The sequence below is a fragment of the Ascidia mentula genome, chromosome 6 (assembly GCF_947561715.1).
Source record: "Ascidia mentula chromosome 6, kaAscMent1.1, whole genome shotgun sequence".
NCBI lineage: Eukaryota > Metazoa > Chordata > Ascidiacea > Phlebobranchia > Ascidiidae > Ascidia > Ascidia mentula.
In genome coordinates, this window is record NC_138571.1 from 18,694,059 (window position 1) to 18,713,514 (window position 19,456).

The following is a 19,456-nucleotide window of genomic DNA, read 5'->3' on the forward strand; positions in this document are numbered from 1 at the left end:
GGTTTTTTTAAGTGATTTAAAAAGGGTTCCATTTCTGCAAAAAGTTTGGGCATCACTTGTCTAAAACGATATCTCCAAAAAAATACCAAGCAAAATATATTTTAAATTCTATTTTGTAGAGTAAAGATTGGTTAAAACTGTGTTAGAAAAAGCGGCAAACGTTGCACATACCATTGTGGAAGGTAAAAAAAACTAAATTTTTAGATGTAAGCAAAGTTATGCATGATCGCTCATGCATTTCGTCAGGTGATAAAAAAGCGACGAAGCGAATCCACAGCTGATGAAAGAATCTTCAGAGCGTCACTTGTCAAAGCCGGGCCTCAGACGATGTTTGAATAAATTTGAAAAAGCACTTTTTGGTTAAACTTCGCATGTTACCTACAAAATGTTAATCAGGGTAGATAAAATAACAGAGTTAATTTTTGAACGAAAGAAAGAGGTTGTTTTGAATTTTTATTAGTGATTCATACTTAAAGAAATAAAATTTGCAATGTCATTCCAAGCTAATTCAGACGTATTAACAATACTTGTAAACTTAAGGAAAGTATTGGAATTGGATGAAGTGTATATGTATACGCAACATAACTTTTTCTTAACTTGGAGTGCATTTTTTCAGGCTATTCTTTTTCTGAGTTTATTAAATCTTCTGTTATTGCATGGTTGTTGTTTTACCAATATATCACCTGTGGCCACAATAAAGAAGTTTGTCAATCAGGATGGTACAGGAATATCTTTCACCCGTTAGGGTTTATAAATATCCTTTTGAAATGGTTATGGCGGTAAGTAGTTTACCTTCTTTTAAGAAATGTTGCTTTTGTTGTGGAGAAACTTGATAGTAGAGTAGCTTAGGTCAGAAGTGTTAAACTCATTTAGTGATGAGAGCTTTATTGACCAATCTAGATTTTACATGGGCCTGACCAGATTGGAAAGTTTTTTTTTATTAGGCAAGCGTTAATTGCGCGGACAAACTGATGTTTTTTTTTTTTAGAATTGTCTAATCTTTTTATCCTCCACACATGTCATTCTTCCCTATCAGGGGGACAGTTAATATTGTCACTGTTAATTTCCTACTCTCCAGCCAGACTGGATAAAATGACGTGCGCGGAGGATATATTCTCCATATATCTTTTGTGAAAATTTGCCGATAATCCGCACAATAATAATGAGCTAATGCATTAACATATGGAAAGACATTGCGATCGTCCGCGCAATTAATGATCGCCAAAACAAAATCCTTCACGCAAAAAACAAGCTTTCCAATTTGACTCTCCCGCAACACAGTTGGGGTTATAAACAAACCTACCCTGACTTAGATGATAAATTTTGTAGTTTAAGTATTGATAAAGGTTTTAAAATGATTTGGGATCCAATCCCATTCAAAACATTTTAAGTCATTCTGGGTTAGTCACTGTGTTTATGTGAGTGATTGCAAGTATTGGTTGTGTTGGTTATAGGTTGAGATAGTACAAGTATGACTGGTGTGAACAGACCAGCATTATATCAACACTACACAACTTAATGTAGTGGTCTTGCTTTTAACTTTGTGGCTACATGATCAACACTTTGTTTTCGTTCACAGGCATACGAAAAGCGCTTTCCAACATGTGACATGATTCCCATATTTGTTGGATGTGATATAATGTCGGAGAATGAACCAAGCGACAAATCAAGACATGTAATTGAACGACGATGCAAACTTAATATTGATGCCCCTCGTCTGTTAAAAAGGGTAAGCAATATACCAGAGGCGACAGTGCCACAGCACCTTTGAGTGAGTTCCAAACACAATGCTGCACTTACTGCTTTGCACAAGAGTGGATCTCAAACTTTTTTGACTCCATTTGTCTTTCATAATGTACTAGGTCCCAAGTATTTGACATAAAGTTTTAATGCGGATTTTACAAAAGCTATGTATTTATTTTTTGGTGCAGTGGAATGGTAATTAATAGGAATTGCTCTTGTAGCACTTAAGTTTCGAAAGTGTTTATTGAAACCAACGTTTCGTCCACCATCCGGCGAACCTTCCACTGGGTTATGTCACAACAATAATGCATCAATTACTATGCCTGGCAGCAAAAATAGCAGTGGAATGTTAATGTTGTCTGAATACAAAATACTGACAGTTGCTGTTTTTATTTAGGTTGTGGGATTCGACTACATTTACTTCGTTCAAAAAAATGACCTAAATCGTAAAGAAAGGACTTTGCATATTTCTGCATACAATGAAAGCTTTTCCAGTCGAATTGTTGTAAATGAATACTGCCAATACACTGTAAGTTTTTGTGTATAAGGTCAATTTTTTTGTTGTCGACAAAACAGGCCTAAAGCATTGTTGTAATATTTTCATCTGCAAACTTGTTGCTTGTGTCAAGCTTCAACTGAAGGAGAAATATTTGCAGGTACACCCAGAAAATCCAGACTGGACTTGTTTCGAACAGTCGGCAAAGATGGAAATAAAATCATTCTTTGGATTTGAATCCAGTGTAGAAAAAATTGCCATGAAACAGTACGCCGCTAACATCAAAAAGGTAAATAATTCATGTGTGGTTTGTAAATGCATTTAGGCGTGCTAAAATTTAATTATATTTCATGTTTGCTCACTGTTCTTGAATACAACATGTGTATTTTACAATTCATAGCAGATGCTGTTTTTAAACCTTATGCAAACATTTTTCCAATGGCTGACTGAAAGTACTAGGCCATTATTGTACTGAAAAACCTGATATGATATGTGTGAATTTTTTTAATGGTTGCGTTCACTTCTGTAGGGAAAAGAAATTATCGAGCACTACCTCAATGAACTCCAACAAGAAGGCATCACATACTTACCAACCTGGGCTGAACAAAATCCACATCTTGCAAAATCTGCCTCAACCTCAAGCGCAAAAAAATCATTGCCATCAACATCAGCTGCAAAGGAGAATGGGGATGAAGAGGTAAAGTTTGAAAAACTTTTCAATCAGTTCCAATGTTTTGAAGCAAGAAAAAGCCTGTGCCAATAAAGTTTTTAAGTGATAAGTCGACCACAGAAAGCACACCAGAAACTAAGAAGTTTGTCTTATGAGATTTTTTTTTTGTGATAAGCAGTTCCCGATAGCTTGGTTGTTTGGTCAAAGCGGAGGTGATTTTTTACAAACATACGCTTCTTAAATTTTACGATTAAAACAGTATTAAATCAAATTTGGTTAAAAACTAATTTTTTAGCTGTTGCGCAATGCTGCAGCTGCAGCTGTCAAATCTGTGACAAATGTTAGTTGTGACTAAAACTTCTTGCTGCTTTAGTCATGGGTCGATGTGTAATAATTGCTGTGTTTTGCATTTAGAGCGACAGAAGTCGATGTTCATCATTTTCGTCCGCCTGTGAGGACAACGTCATCGCGCCCACAGAAAGAATTGTTGGCGGGATTGGTGACGGTGGGTTAATACAACTTACGTACGGTTTATAAATATGACTCAATAATCCTAAAAAAACCTTTTTGGATGGTTTTTGCCTTTTTTCACACAGCCTAAATTTTGTAATTTTTTTGCATGAAGAAACAAAATAAATTATGACCTCCACATATACCACACAGAAGAAAACTAGCTAAAGTTTATCACAAACTACACAAATTAAACTAGTATATTGTATTTCATTATTGTAATTGTGTTGCGTAATTAATTGTTTTGCCTTTTAACTATGTGCAATTAAGATGGTTGGTTACTTTTTAATTTTGTACAAAACAGTCATAAACAATAGTGCTTAGAGAAACAAAACTTCTCGTGTCATTGATGTTTTTCTGTATTGTATACAGTATTTTTTTCATATCCGACAACTCTTTTTTTATCTGTGCAGAGAAACTGGATGAGGAATACATTGAACACAACCTGGGTATATTAAAGCCATTGGAAGAAAGCAAACTCATCCAGTTACGCAAGTGGCTCTCGGATACTCACAATGGCAAGGTAAGCAAACAAACATTAGAACCCCTTATGTACACCGCTACGTAACCATGGTTTCAGTATTGTAGGCAGGTCTTCAGGCACTGCTCTGTTTAGTGTTGTTTTGTAAACAAACACTGATTGTGATGATGAATTACTGATGCCTGTACACTTCTGTTGAAAAACAGCGACATTTTTACCTTTGTGGGCAAGGCCCAGTTTCAGTTTTTAGTTGTCTCAAAAGATGAGTTCTGTATCGAATATTGAAAGTGTGACTTTTTGTTCATACAATTTATTTCTATTTCTTTACCAAACATATCTGGTATAAAAGATATGAGAGCCCCGGAAAAGTTAATACCATTAGCACTGACATCAAAAAGTACAAACATGAAACACAACTAGTGGAAGCAATTAAACTGTTTTCAAGAAAAATGAAGTTTACAAGATGGTAAACAGGAAAAAGAAACAACCAAAAAACCCCATGTGATTAAACAATAGCTTACAGTTTCTATGTCTACATAATATTATACTGGTAGAGAGATTGGCTGCTTGGGCAAGACGGAAAGCCTAATGAGCAATCAATTAATATTTTATGTCCCCTTAAACTCTCCCCCCCTTCCCCGAGCTGCCGCCAAACCACCATAATAATTAGTTACAATTTGATGAAAGGTTTTGAATTATGAATGAGTTAAAATGATTTTGTTACACTGTTTTAAAATATGCAGTTAATTTTTGAAAAAAATTTTATGTGTAATTCTGTCGCATAGCATTGGTTCTCAAATTTTTTCACATTAATTATAAATCTACCTGATCGATTTGCTCCTATGTTAACAATTTTTAGTTAAGCAAGGATGTGGCTTAACTTGATAATTACCTCTATTTTCCTCCAAAAAATCCAATATTCTTTGTTTAAATTGTGCGATGCCCTTCCAAAACTTAAAACGATACACAAATAAATACCAAAACTAAACTGTCTCCATTAATCTCGTGTTCAAAAACAACAAAAATGTGACGAAATTCGTTGAAACACTTTGTGCTACCTCTTAAAAGTAGTTGTAGTTTGTGTGTTATATCCATACACTATTTTATTAACGCGCATTTGTTGCCATTGTGGCTAATCCATGATCAAAAAAGGTATTTACCTCTTGTCGGCACAGTGTGTACTAACCAGACGGTCAGAAGTTTATGCCTTGAGCGTATTAATTATCAGACGATCCATTAGAGATATTGCCTGCTGGCTTATTGGATTCAGTCGTATGATTGCATGGTATAATAATGGCACGTAGTTCACAGCGTGGTGTGACGTATGTCACCAAATGTCTTGACACATCTGGGTCTTCTGACATGACGCGCTCAACTAATTTTAATATTGTAGCTGTTTCATACCGGGCGTGCGTGTTAAGCGTGCATCAAGTCGTTCCTGAACTCGCAGACATCAGGAATTAATAAACTATCTAATGAGGTAAAGTGTTCGTTATGAAAAAGGGTTCTATTTATTTGCTGGCTTCTTGGTATACAATGAGACACACCCAAAGCATCTGTAAGTGGAGATTACATTTTTGGGACCGATAAAATGGGTAATGCGCACTGGCAGTTAAAAACAGTTCAATAAATTGCTGCAAATCCCTAAGCATAACACCATGATGCCTCTGCACTTTGTACCACAATTAAACCGACTGCACAAGGTTTAGCGTACCTGTAGCCTCGTTAATACCAGTCGTCAACACATATTACCAGGTCCCGTTGCTACAGGTTGTCGCCCTCCATTAAACTCATGACTTTATGAATATGAGTTGATACAATGGGTTAACGTAGTGTTCTTATATAGAAGTTAAACGAGTTGTCTTTTTAAGGGTTATTTTCTGGTAGTTAAATTGATCTTTTTCGACATGCGTGGTTAGTCTGGTATTGTAAAAATGTACTCGTTGTCGTAACGACAAATTACAGTATACAACACAACACACTGCCAAGGGGTTTAAACAAGGGAATCCTGTTTACTTTCATACGAAACCCTTCCGATGCGCAACTTGTGTGCTTTGTGGGCTTGGGGCTTTCTGACGTCATTCTCACTCCCTATTGTGTGAAACCTCGTATAGTTTTATTTTAATTTGGCCCCAGTTATCACGTGACCAATTGACGTCATTGCCCAGTTTACATGAGATTTTATATTTTTGGGAGATTTGTATTGAAAGACTGTTTGTAACCGGCACTGGCTCATCCAGTTTGAAACGCTATTTCTGACAGTGTAACTTGACCCAGCAGAGGCTGCTGTATGCGTTAAACATTTCATTCAGGTGTAATAAGTGACCCTTAATCGTACTTCAGCAGACACTAATAGAGTGTAATGAAAAGTTCAACGCTCAATAAAACTTGTGCTGGGTAGTTTTCTATCGTGTTTCTATTAAAAAACACCTATAAACCCACCGGCTTGAGTCTGAAATACATTAGAGCGACCCAATATGATATTTTTTTCGGCATGTAAATTTGGAGTAGTTTTACGTTGACCTCTGCTGCGCTATAACATAACTGGGCCAATCCGGGGCCGTGTTTGGGTTCAACGGCCCCTGTCACATTGTCGCCATTCCACTGAGTCAACATCAACGTTCTGGTGTTTTGAAGTGGGCGCGCGCGACGTCTTTGGCCGATAAAACCAGGGGGTAAACACGAGGTGACGTATGTCTTGTAGCAAGAACACTTGTTAACTAACTGCGGTGACCTTAAAAAGAAAGTTGCGACTCCTATTCTTCCGGGGCTGATTCGACCCCACCTGTTTGCCCCTTGTCAACTAAACCTTGTCGATTTAAATAGAATCTGACTTGGGAGTTAGAAGTTGTGGATTATTTGTGTTCGTGGAAGTTTCTGACAGTCGCAAAAATGAAAAAAAACTTACAATGTTGTGCAGAAAGCCTCAGTCGTTTTTACCAAAATCTGACCGGCAGAAGCCAGCCAGGCTTACTATTTCTGTTACTTCTCGCAACCACCAATGTTCAAAATCCTATTTTGTGGACAACAAACCTGTTCATTGTGACACTACACTGACCACTATGTTACCTCACAAAGACAATTAGTTCTTCAAAGTAGTCATAGAACACTTCCATTGTTTCTGGTTCGGTCATACAGTTTCGAAGGGTCAATATAGGTTTAAAGGCCATTTATGATAGCATAACTTTTGTTTGACCTTATCATATCTTGTTGATTATATTCAGATACCTTTGTTTAATAAGTCGCCTTTTATTGCATTCCGTACAATTTTGTTTCGTGTTAAAACCACCCATTTAATCCAGTAGTTGAAATACGCATGCAGTGTGGCCATGGCATGATGTAGCCGGTTTCTGTGCACGCAGTTTCGGTCGACAGACATGTGGATCGTACACATGTTATTGTGACGTCATATATTTGGTTGCTGTGATTGACAGAACGTGGGTGGTTGCTGTGTCTGTAGTCCTTCTACGATACTATGACCGCTTTTACCTTGGTAAGATCAAAGATTTCATCTATTGATTGAAATACGAACCGTCTCTCCTTTCTGGATTAATCCAAATGTCGTCGATTTTGGCATTTTTATGAAAAAAGCGGCATCATTTTAGGGCGACAGCCCAGTGTCGTTAGTCTAAATTTGGTGCAACCAGTGCAATGCTTACGTCATTCATCGTATATGTCGCACGTGTGGATGATTAGAGATAGTTGAATCATCCCAAACACAATGGATGTTTTGATACTTCTCCATTTAAACAGATCACACAAATGTCTGACTCGTGATAGATGTACAAGTTGCATCTCTGGATTAGAGAGTGCCTGGTGCTTTTTCCAGTCAATTTTATGGCAATGTTTCGAGCGGTTTTCTTGGGTTACATGCGAAATTTTTCCCCTTTTAACCACTTTTCCATTAAGCCAGATTATATGTCTTATTTAGGACAAAAAACTTGCAACATTTTTAAGTTTGATTGACTGATTAAGTCCGATATTGGCAATGTGTCGCCCATCGATTTCATCCGCTAATACTATTGAACAGTAATGACCGAAGCTTTGTTAATCGGAATCGACTTCTTCTGTTGCGTACACGGCTTTAAACGATTATTTCAAACACTTATTGATCACAACGACACAAGGCTTTCATTGTGAATCTACCGAAAGGGTTAAGCGTAACGTTTACCAACTTGATAGGACAAATCATGGACAACCTATCTTAAAACTTTACTAACTTGACACTGAAAATGTTTTGCATTTAGCGGTTTCTTAAGTTTGTTCCGCGGAACCCAAGGAATGCACAATAAAACCATGTTCCAAATAAACTACTCTTTAGTTTTAAGTAAAACCTGCTGTACATTTCCCAACCAGTCATGGGCAGCAAACGCATTAGTACAGAACCTAAAAAAAAGGAATTTTGACAAATTTGGTGAAAAACGAGTTTTCTTTACGTTTCTGATGTATTGCCTTATTCACATAAATAGCCGTACATGATTCTGAGGACGAAAAACTTTGGGAAACACTGCAGTTTATGAGGAAAATTACAATCCCTTAAAACGAGAAACACGCGATTCCAAGCACTACTGTTTAAATTTAAGTTGAACACATTAATTGTAGGATTCGCGGTCAATATTTGGATTTGGGGGAATAAAAATATATTCACATGGTATTGATATTCGGATTCGGCATAGAACCCGAATATTCACATAAGACACACCCCTGACAAATACGTCTAATATATCATTTTGCTCTGGCATCGGCAGGTTATCCCTAGTATCAGTTTAAATTACCACCTGTATACAAATGATACGTTTTATGTTAATGGAGTTTGAAGTAGTTGAGAGCGACAGTAATACCACCCTTCACTTATCCCTCCAAATCCATTGCTAAGACTTTGTAAAGCTTTTAGAAATCTTCTATCTGTGATGGTAATCCCCATTGTAAGGCTTGTTGCTTGCAAAAATGTTTCAAGGTTTCAGATAATTTTGCAATAATTTTTTATTGTGAAGTTTTTTCTGTTCAAGATCTATCTTTTCCAATCATCTTACTGCATACTTGGGTTAGTTACAACAAAATGAAAACCTGCATTCAGTAGAAGAATGTTGTCCACGTGGTTCACGAGAAGGTTTCATTTCAAATTTTAGATAGAAGCCTAACAAAATTACATCAAACCAAATCATTTGTATTTTGTGCAAAAAAACAACTACGCAGACGAACAGTACACAAAAGAAATAGCATGGCATGGGCAACAATAAAACCAAAAAGGGTTTTTGAATTAGATGCTCATCGGGTGTCGTGGTCATCGTGGAACATAAACAAATAATTCAGTCAGTCACAATGTATATGTGCCACATTTCATGTTTGTCAACATTGAGTTCTTCGAACTGTTGAGGTTGGTAGCACTTCCCTGGACTTCATTTCCTGCATCTGCATGCGACGCAAAGGCCACCGTGCATCCTGTTTACATTGTAGCGAGAAGAGCAATGGGCTTCCCTTGCCTAAGTGGACGGGAAGTGGTTTCTGCGTTTCCTCGTTTTGCAAATTTCTATTTTTAGGTAACAGCTATGGTCACAAATTTATCACCAACATTACAGGATTCATAAACTTTGTGAAGGCGTTCTTTGAAGGGTCGTTCCCTGTGTTTGTGCATCTGTGCAGTTAAGACGTCTTTTAAAACAACCGTTTATTCCGTTTTCCAAAAACTAAGATGTCAAGTTAGAGGGCATTATCGTGCTAAGCGCATTTCACAGCGTGTAAAACGCTATACAAGATCAAATTCCAGTGGACGCCCATGTTTTGCCACAACAACCACGAGTGAACAACACAGGGTACGCGCGCTCATTTTGGCAGCATGTCGTTTGAAAATGCTAGCTAATTTCAACCTGGATTGTTGGAAAATATTTTGCGTTATCCCTAAATCGTATATGGATCTAACAATATTAAATCAGTTTTTCCCTACTTTGCCAACCTGTTTTGAAGATCACCCCCAAACAATGTTGAACAATTTCTGTCACGTTGACATTAGGTACGGGACAAATAGTATATAATAACTATGGTATGCGTAACCATTTGAGTAGTGCACTCATTCTTTGCCCTTATCCATTTACTGGACCTGAACAAAACCTACCTCAATCGTAGATAAAAGTATCATTGCAGTGATGCGTGTGAGCAACATACGCCGGTTTATGTTTGCAAACTCGGTGAGCGGTTACACACGATCGCGACTGTCACCAGTTTCCTTCCAGGAAATCGTTCTTGAGACGTTCTTACATGACGCGTATTCGCGGCGGCAGCAACAGACAAAAACAGGAAACATTTCTTTTCGCAAATAATAAGTTTATGAGCGTGAGGTCGGCTGTCTGCAGAAGTTACTCATCATCAGATATTCATTCTTGTGCTCGGTGCAAACTCACCACGGCCGATTGACATTTCCTTTATTGAGGCCGAACCTGGCAACGCCTGGTACCCACTTGCCGCTTTTTAGCATTGTTTCACAGACTCCTGGTTTGGTGCAGCAGTTTTGTTTTGCTGCCGTCTCAAAACCAAGCAATGTCGAACCCTATGCCCCGTTATAAGGGCGAAAATTTCAATCCCTAATTGTTGGTTGTACTTCCCCAGGAAAAAGCAGTCGTTGCAAGATAGTACATGAGTTATATTGGCCAAACAAAACTTATATGTTGCCACTGTTGCTGCAAAGCATGACATTTTTCCGTAATAACTGCACATCCCACAATAAATAGACGTGATTTTTTATTTAACCGGCGTTTCGTTAGCCGCCGATGTTACATGTAAGAATGGCAAGGCCTACTTTAAAAATGGCAAGGCCTACTAATCAATCAAATACTGATTTACCCTTTGTAGAAGAGTGAGCCATGGTTTTCTTCCCTAATTGACGTTATGTAAGAAATGAAATCGTAATTTTGCAGTTTTCACGCAACAGGGGTTTTACCTTCGCTAAGCGGAATTTCGTTCCGCCGTTGCAAGAGAATGCTTCGTTACAGCAACAAGAGCAAGGTGATGCATCATGAGGCCTCGCACTCCCAGAAAGCAAATGCGCAACGTGTTAAAGTTTATTCGGCCGTGGAAGATTTGTGAAGGAAATGTATTTGATCAAAGAATATGAGAAGGGATACAAGGATAATCTTGTGTCTTGTGATGCTCAGTATGACAAACCGACCGATTTTTACTCGTCAAACATCCAAAAATATACCCCAAAATGAGTTGTAACATAAAATATGATCGTCTGCCAGCACAATTTTTGAAACGTAGTTTTGATGAATCGTTTAAGATGGTCTTGTATTCACGGGATTTTCCGCACCAAAAATCTGCGTTCAACAAAGAACTCAGAACGCTAGACAACTCACAATTGTGAGGCCCAAGTCGGCCCGTGAGAGGTTATTATTAACCAACTGGCCTGTCCGGTGCTTACTTTGAAAGCGCTGTACACGACGAACTGCGCATCATCACGCTACACCGTTACTTAGTATACAAACGTAAACAACGGTCAGGATTTCCTGCAGTCCAAAAATGTGAAGCCACGGAACGGTTAAGCACGCCGCATCGTGATATGACAAAAAGTTTAACCCGGCGTCGCATTTGTAAATCAAAAAACGTGACGTTTAAAACAGGGCAAGCGGGAAATACCGCGTGTCGTATCGGAGGCCCAGGGCGAAAGGTTCCAATGCACTTCCAGTCATAAGGGTCATGTGGGTTACGGTTACTTCTGCTGATTTTATCTTTGTCCAACGCCCTCATTGTCATTGGAGCTTTTGAGTTTCGATGTTTATCATCTGGGGTTGTTCCTAAGGTTTGAAAACGTATGGTCCATTTTAACCCTGTGTCCATTTTCAGTGCAGTATATTGTTGTAAAATATTTCTATCCTAGATATCTTACTACAGTCTTGTTGCGCCGTTTCGCAGCTGTAATTTTTTGCCATTACTCTGAAAAAGGTATGATAACCGATTCAGGGAATCACTCCCCATTGCCGACCTATAGTTGCACCAATTTCCACCCTTTGGTTTTGACCACATTTATGGAAAAATATGTTCCCGGGGTTAAAATTTATTTGAATAAGACACTGGCGTTGCTTTTTTAGCAAAATATATTTGTCATACATGAATGTCAATAACTTTAACCCCGGAAACATATCCTTTCTTCAATGTCTGTAAAAAAAAGGTTTAAAAATGCCCAAAAACCTGCCGTTACTTTGTTTGGTGGCGGTGGCGATGGATTGCTCAGCCAAAGCTATTGCTGGGAATCGCGTCATTATTACTCTTATCGCTCACATTTCAGATCCCACGAGACGAACACATCCTACGTTTTCTGCGGTCCCGTGATTTCCACATGGATAAGGTCAAAGAGGTCCTCTGCCAGTCGTTGTCATGGAGAAAACAACACCAGGTTCGTTCGCAGAAGTTTGTTGTTGTTGTTATGGACGCGTTTAATTGCATGTTTGAGAAATTATTTCTGTACCCTGTAATTTGATACTTGGGCCGGGTATAAATATGACCTTTCAAAGCAGCGAACGCAAACCGCCAGCAGGATCTTACGACCTTGGGAATTTAGATATTTATATTTTTTTGTGTTTTTTAATTTCGTTCAAGAAAAGTGCAAAGAAATCTTTTTCACAATTTTTGAAACTGTGTAAGAAATAATTTTAAAGTGATATTTGCTGCCATATTGTAATGGTGAATGAAATGAAGCAAGTGTTACACAAAGCTCGCAAAATATCCTCTAAAAAAGAATTACTGAAGCACACAATCGCACACTTTAAATATCAAGGCAGGCGCACCGCAATTTCGCGGAAAATTCGGATTCTGTAACCGCAAAATCCGTGCGTGCCAACAAACCGGCCATAATTCATGCAACACCTTAAATAATGCAGATCGACCGCCTTCTGGAGACGTGGACAGTGCCGCAATTGCTCAAGGATTATTATTTGGGAGGTTGGCATCATCACGATTCAGGTAACACGTCAAAACCGAGGGCCATTATATTAATTATTCAATAGGGGACGCGCATAATTGGAAATAATTTTAAACAGCGAAATATTCGCCGAACTGTAAACACGGCAGTTTTCACGGGCTATTGGAACAGGATTTTAAGACTGGTTTAAAGCCATCACATTGTAACGTTATTAATCATTATATCAATGTTTAGGAATAGCCATGTTATTGTAAAGCTCGACAAATTCAAGTGGCTGCATGCCTTTTTTTCATTTTTGAGTTAAGCATACCATTGTCAATGTAATTTTTACCGGTTAAATTTGTTGATGAAAAGGCAGATATCAAAAAACAGCCTTCGCCCTGTTTAATTAGTATCCTATTCTATCTATACATGAATAAAATTAAAACTGTCGCTAACAATCGCGTTGTTTTAAATATGTTCAGATGGAAGACCATTGTACGTTCTTAAACTCGGCCAAATGGACACAAAAGGTTTGCTCAAAGCTGCTGGTGAGGAACAAATGCTCAAACACGTGAGTACATCGAACGTTGTGATTGGCTGCTGGACGTTGCGCTTAGCAACTAAAGCCTGAGAAACAAACTTGACTAAGTGAGAAGAAACAGGATATTACCGTTGAACTAGCCAAGTTGTCACCACACAAGTTGCGTCATAGTTTTCTGACGTCACAATGGTTCCGTTGCGTCACCGTTTCCGTATTACGTTGATTGGCAACGCAACACTTTCAACTTTCATAATTCAATTCTTTGCAACCATCAAGTTGAACTTAACTTAGAATCAGAATTGACGCCTACCGGTAGTTAATCGTTTATAGGCGAAATTTTTCAATTTAAAAAAGGGTCATATTGCTGCTATTGCCATAGAAATTACTCCATGTTAATTGTGCTTAAATTAAAGTCACTATCAAGCAACAATTTACCTGCATAAGTTAGGCTTACCTGTGGATATAACCTAATTTACCAATATACACCAGTCAAGCGTGCAGTGTAGCTCGTCACGTGACCATTTCTATGACAATAGACATTCAAAAACACAACCAATTATATGCGCAAAAGGGTCATAACAACCAACTAGTTCCAGTACACACTTAATATAATTAGACCACCACTAATTATTTGCACTCGTTTCCGCATAAACGCTACATCTGCCGTAATTGATTATTGTTGCGTAGACAACGTAACAAGGTCTTTGTTTCGTCACAGGTGCTCTACATAATGGAGGAGGGTTTAATGAAATGCAAGCAGGCGTCTCTGAAGCGAAACAAACCGATCAGGTGATTTTACGCTTGAGTAGCTACGCGATTTCAATATCTTACAACAATAGGTTTAGTTAAAAGGGATTATTCCTTCACAATCGAATATATTTTTTTGTCGATCGTCGTAAAAACGCTTTTTATTCGGTGTTGATATTCGGATTCGGTTCGGCGTATTCTGCTCCCTACATCACTATAATTATTTCAGGCCAACTTTGTTATTTGGGGCTAAACTCCTGCATTAATAAAGTTAGTGTAGCAAAATTTTTACCTATTTTGCAATTGAAACTTGAACTGAAGAATCATTGCGATGACACATCAACTTTCTTCGGTTTCTTTTAACCTCCACTTTGACTACTTCGTTTATTCTAAAACTTACTTTCCGTTGAGACAGGAATGGAATTCCCAAATGGTATGTGGCACACAAACACCGCATCATTATGACGAAATAATGGATGCTCTGTTAATTTCTTGGATGAATATATTTCTTTTATGATTTTGATAGTTTGTGGGGTGCTGGGTTATGATTTTTATGTTTAGCATTTTATCAAAAAAATCTAATTGCGATGAAGTATTTTTTTTGTCTGATTTCTATGGATAACGTATGTTTCGGTAATCTTGTTGTTAAAAGTTTTTTTCTGAAATCTAAGATTAAAAAGGATTATTTTTTCCCGCAAAACCAAAGGTTTTTACTTCTATAAAAAAAACTGCGGTATCACGTTATTTCTATTTCCATTGTTACGTCACAGTAGCTGCGCATCGCGCGACTGGAGCCACAAGGAGGCGGTTATCAGGTAACTGCGACTGGTTCGTTGCTCGGTGAACTCTTGGCTGCTTAACTCAAAAAATATTAACTGGCGCCCTCAAACGGCGTGCTCCTACCGGACTCTTCTTTGTGTGTTTCAATTCTGCTCCCGTGTTTTTTACTAACAAATACCAACTTGCAGCCTTCTTATTATATTAGCGGTGGAATATTTTTGTAAATTTTCGCCAGATAGTTTTTCCCCCTACCGTGTAGGACGAGTTATTTTTCTTTGTATCTTCATCTCAAGCGCTTAAACGGCCTTGGCTTATTAAAAAAGGTGTTTGTATGGCAGAGATACGCTTGGGGAGGGTGTTTGGCCTCGTCTGTGGAAATTAAAAACCAAGAGGAAGGTCTTATCAAATATTTAGAGAATTTTTACTGGGTTTTATGTCAATGTGATGTTAGTTACAACGCACAGGTCAAATTGTTGGGCATTAGTGCATGTTTTTTTGGTGATTTTTTGGGTTCTTTCAAAAGGTATTTCCATTTTTTAACTTCTAAATACAACTGTATGTAACGTACAGCTGAGCCCGCATTTATATCTTTGACGAAATGCACTGATATCTGGTTATGAATGCATGACAATACCGCATGAGCAAACCTAATTGTTTTTGGAAATTGTTATTATTTCTATGGCTGCGTTTCTGCGCTTTGTTTTGATGCCGGATTTGACGGAATTGAAAAGGATGGTTTAATTTTTGTCTGTGTAACATTTTATGAGGATGTTTTTATAACTAAACTTATCTGTTGAAATCAGCACTTACTCTACATTGTAGCAAACTATTCTGTTATTCTCCACTTCAGTGTCTTTCTGTACACACTTAACCTCAACATTTAAAACTGTCTTCTCAGTATGAACTAAACGGTATTGCTATTGCCCAGGAATGGCTCACCCCACACTTTTGCCACTCAGGTGTTCGCGCAATACCTTTCAGCCCTTCTATTGATAACAGTGGACGAAGAAGCATTAACCTGAACTTTATACTACTTTAGTAACAATACAAACTAATGAGTTTATATATGTCAAAATTATATCTCAATGTACATGTACATTCAAAACACCTAACAAATCATCAAAATTACGTAACAAAACCAATTTGCAACATTTTTTTAGTTCTTGGACGTGCATCGTCGACCTGGAAGGCCTGAACATGAGACACTTGTGGCGCCCCGGAGTCCAGGCATTGAGACGAATCATCGAAGTTATCGAAACGAATTATCCAGAAACGATGGCACGCTTGCTCATTGTAAGATCCCCACGTGTGTTTCCAGTGCTCTGGACTCTGATCAGTCGCTTCATAGGTGAGTTTTGTTGCCTGTATTTCCTGCTTCATGCGTGGTTCGGGAACTTTTAGCCCCTGTAAAAATAACTTTTGAACAAGAAATAATTGACTTGTCGAACTTTGGGGCAACCATGTATGCAGTCATCCAACGGCTACCGTGATTCCCTTTGAGGAAATCACCATCATGTGGGCACCTGACTCGATAACATCTAGGGTTTTATCGCGTGTCCATGCTATTTTCACGTTTGCTTGTATAGTTTATTCACGTTGTAGTCTTCTGCGCAAAATAAACCAGATAATGATGATGTTGTCACAACTTATATGCTGTTAATCATTGGCGACCAATTTCATGGAGTACCTTCTTCGTGTCAGCCTACTGCGGGATTTTGGACATTTTTGAAGTAACTGAACAACAGAAGAATACACTTTTGGCTTCTTGTTCTAACTTCTTTTTTTTCCTCAGACGAAAAAACCAGCTCCAAGTTCCTGATGTACACTGGAACAGATTATATGGGGCCGGGCGGACTCATAGACTACATACCACGAGAATATATCCCCGATTTTCTGGGAGGACCTTGTGAGGTAGGGTTGGCAACAAACTTACTTTTTGTCTGAACGGCTGATGTTGCGTCATGAAACGTTTTTTTTTTAAATATTAGTTTGTTTTTTTTAAATTTGATTTAAAGGAAAATATTGTGATGATTTTTTTAATCCCGCAAACTCCAACGTACGCACATCGTTTCGTGCTATTTCTTTACCACACCGGGATTCGAACCCAGGTTGTCCTGGGCAACAATTCCTACAAGGTTTTCGCCATGTCACGTGACTTTGATTTTTAGTGCACGATTCCCGATGGCGAACCCGTACCTAAGTCTCTCTACCGCACCGAGTGGGAGAAAGGAGACGGTGTTGCATTGTGGGAAGACACGATCTACAAATCCGCAAACGTATTTCGCGGCGCGCCACACGAGGTGACGTAATATGCAGTGACGTCACATTCTTTTCAACCTTATTGGATGAAAACTAAATGCTCACGTGATTTGTAAACTGACGTCTTTTAACAACGTCAACACAACGCGATATTTAGTTTAACCTTGAACGAGATTGATTTGACCTTGGTGTCGCTGCAGATCGTGGTTGAGGTTCCGGAGAAGGACAGCGTGATCACGTGGGATTTTGATTCGGTGAAGGGAGATGTTTTATTCGCTCTGTACTTCACAAAACAAGCTATAGGTAAGTTGTGTCATGTTGGTTGCAAACGTTTGTCGTTTTTTTAAACATGATCAAAAATACCTAATTAAAGCAAAAACGATTGCTTAGTACGTTTTAAGGCAAAGGCGCGTTATACACAAACATAACCCTTCACAATAAAATCCTCATAAAAAACCCTAGTATTTCAATTTAACGCTAACAAAAAATGTATTGTTTTCAAAAAAGTCTTTCATAGAAGTCTTTTAGTAGTTTTATTATATTTTATTTTAATTTATTTTATTCTTGGATTTGTTTTACCGTATAGCTTTCTTTGTTTATTTGCAAATTCGAATTTGCAGAAACTGAGGATGCCAGTTCAGGCGAAATCGATGTTTTACTAATATATCAGCTGACTCAATTCGAAACTTCTGCTAGTTTCATTGAAGTCTTTCATAAAATCGTTTTTTATGATAATTAAAATATATACTTTTTTGCAGGCCCTTTGGAAGACAGCGACATCCAGTGTGTTGTTCCGCCCTCGGCCGCTGCCACAGCCAACCCAACTCAGGTGACCTTTTTTAACCTCTTGACTAATCAGATGTTTGACCTCACGTAACCTTGTTTCTTTTTGCGGGTTAATACAGGTCATCGGACGACACATGACCTTGGGTAAGGATTACTCCGTGGTTGAAACCGCAATTGTTTGCAGAGAAGGCGAGAGTGTACAGGTACGTGATATTGTGACGTAATAAACAAGTAATCGAATTCCTTGTTTACTCAATTTTTGAAGGACCATTTAAAATTGTTGATTTTTTTAACCGATATATACATAAAATGTGCGCAAAAGTTTAAATTTTGGGCGTGTGTACGTCACACATCGAACAAGCAAATGATTCAAATCAATTTAAAACTCACAATGCTTAATAAACGATATTTGGCGACCAGGGTTCCCATATTGCTCGTTCTGCTGGCTCGTACATTCTCCAGTGGAAATTCCACGCCATTCAATCACAAACATCAACAGTACAAGACGTTCTCTACCAGGTTACCCACAATGCCAAGTCGAAGGTCATATTCTTCCACGAATTGCTTGCCTCCCAGAATTTCAGGTATTTTATCGGTCAAATGTCGCAGCTAAGCATATGGTAATTTCTGAGAACCCCACCTTTCAGTAACAATTCGACGTTGAATTTCATCGTTTCGCCTACTGTTCAAACCTGGCTTTACTAAGCAGCCTGATGAAGCCTAGTTGTCTGATTAGGCGAAACGTCAGTAGAAAAATGAAATTAACGTTTGATTTTGCCGTAAAGTCACTTCCTCAGATACAAAAAAACTGTGTTGTAATTCTCAATGAATTTACCACAAACTCGTTCATGCGTGACAGAGGTTCAATGACAAGCTTGGAATCGTGCCAGAGCGCCTTCTCCTCTCTCTCTCACGTCACATCCTCAAGTATCACCTCATGACGTCATCCGTATGACGTAAGCGATCCCACGTGACATTCTTGGAAGAGGTTGCGGTGGCCGAAGTATTCGATATTACAAAATAACTCGTTATTTTTCTTCTTTTTCCTGATTGAAATTCGATTCTGTACGCATCAGTATGTCGCCGAAAAACTCAACGGCGCAACCGCTTTTATCATCGCGTAAAGCCTCGCTTTTTATTGTGTTGCAATAATCCCGTTTTCTCTCTCACACCCTCAAACCTATGACGTCATAGCTGGTCTGTTACGTCATGCTGTCAGAATCAATACTGGTGGAGCTTTTGTGCAGTGTTGTTTCGCCTTTCGCGTTCAAGCTTCATGCGATTATCTGTAAATATAGCCAGGGTTTCTGGCTCGTCGCCTTCATTCGGCTCGATTTTAAACCAACACAAGGCCATTGTTTTAACTTCGCTCTTTGTCACGTAACAATTGCAACCGTTACCGCCTGAAAACAGCTTTGGTTAAAGGCTTGGTGAATGCAAGTGTTTCTGTTTTGTCGAGTGTTTTTCTTTGCCTACTAACACTAACTTTCTGATATACAGATTTTACCATGGCGCACTTACGACAATAAACTACAACACCATCAGCTGCC

General features: G+C 38.4%; 1 protein-coding gene across 5 annotated transcripts; it reads left to right on the plus strand.

Annotated features, from left to right (window-relative positions):
• Positions 1–620: 620 nt before the first annotated feature.
• Positions 621–19,451, plus strand: LOC145906483 (SEC14-like protein 1). 5 transcript variants are annotated; one of them, XM_082993906.1, is made up of 21 exons: positions 621–779; positions 1,580–1,729; positions 2,141–2,272; positions 2,400–2,528; positions 2,769–2,936; positions 3,324–3,414; positions 3,833–3,942; positions 12,179–12,286; positions 12,771–12,852; positions 13,276–13,364; positions 14,053–14,123; positions 14,497–14,514; positions 14,852–14,896; positions 16,022–16,209; positions 16,654–16,772; positions 17,030–17,161; positions 17,321–17,423; positions 17,879–17,949; positions 18,026–18,109; positions 18,327–18,490; positions 18,766–19,451. In XM_082993906.1, exons 1-21 carry the CDS (start codon positions 717–719, stop codon positions 18,845–18,847), a joined length of 2,199 nt encoding a protein of 732 aa, XP_082850032.1. In that variant the 5' UTR covers positions 621–716; the 3' UTR covers positions 18,848–19,451. The 5 variants fall into 5 exon arrangements, with proteins under 5 accessions (XP_082850032.1, XP_082850036.1, XP_082850033.1 ...); XM_082993910.1 differs by lacking the exon at positions 14,852–14,896; XM_082993907.1 differs by lacking the exon at positions 14,497–14,514.
• The last annotated feature ends 5 nt before the right edge of the window (positions 19,452–19,456 follow it).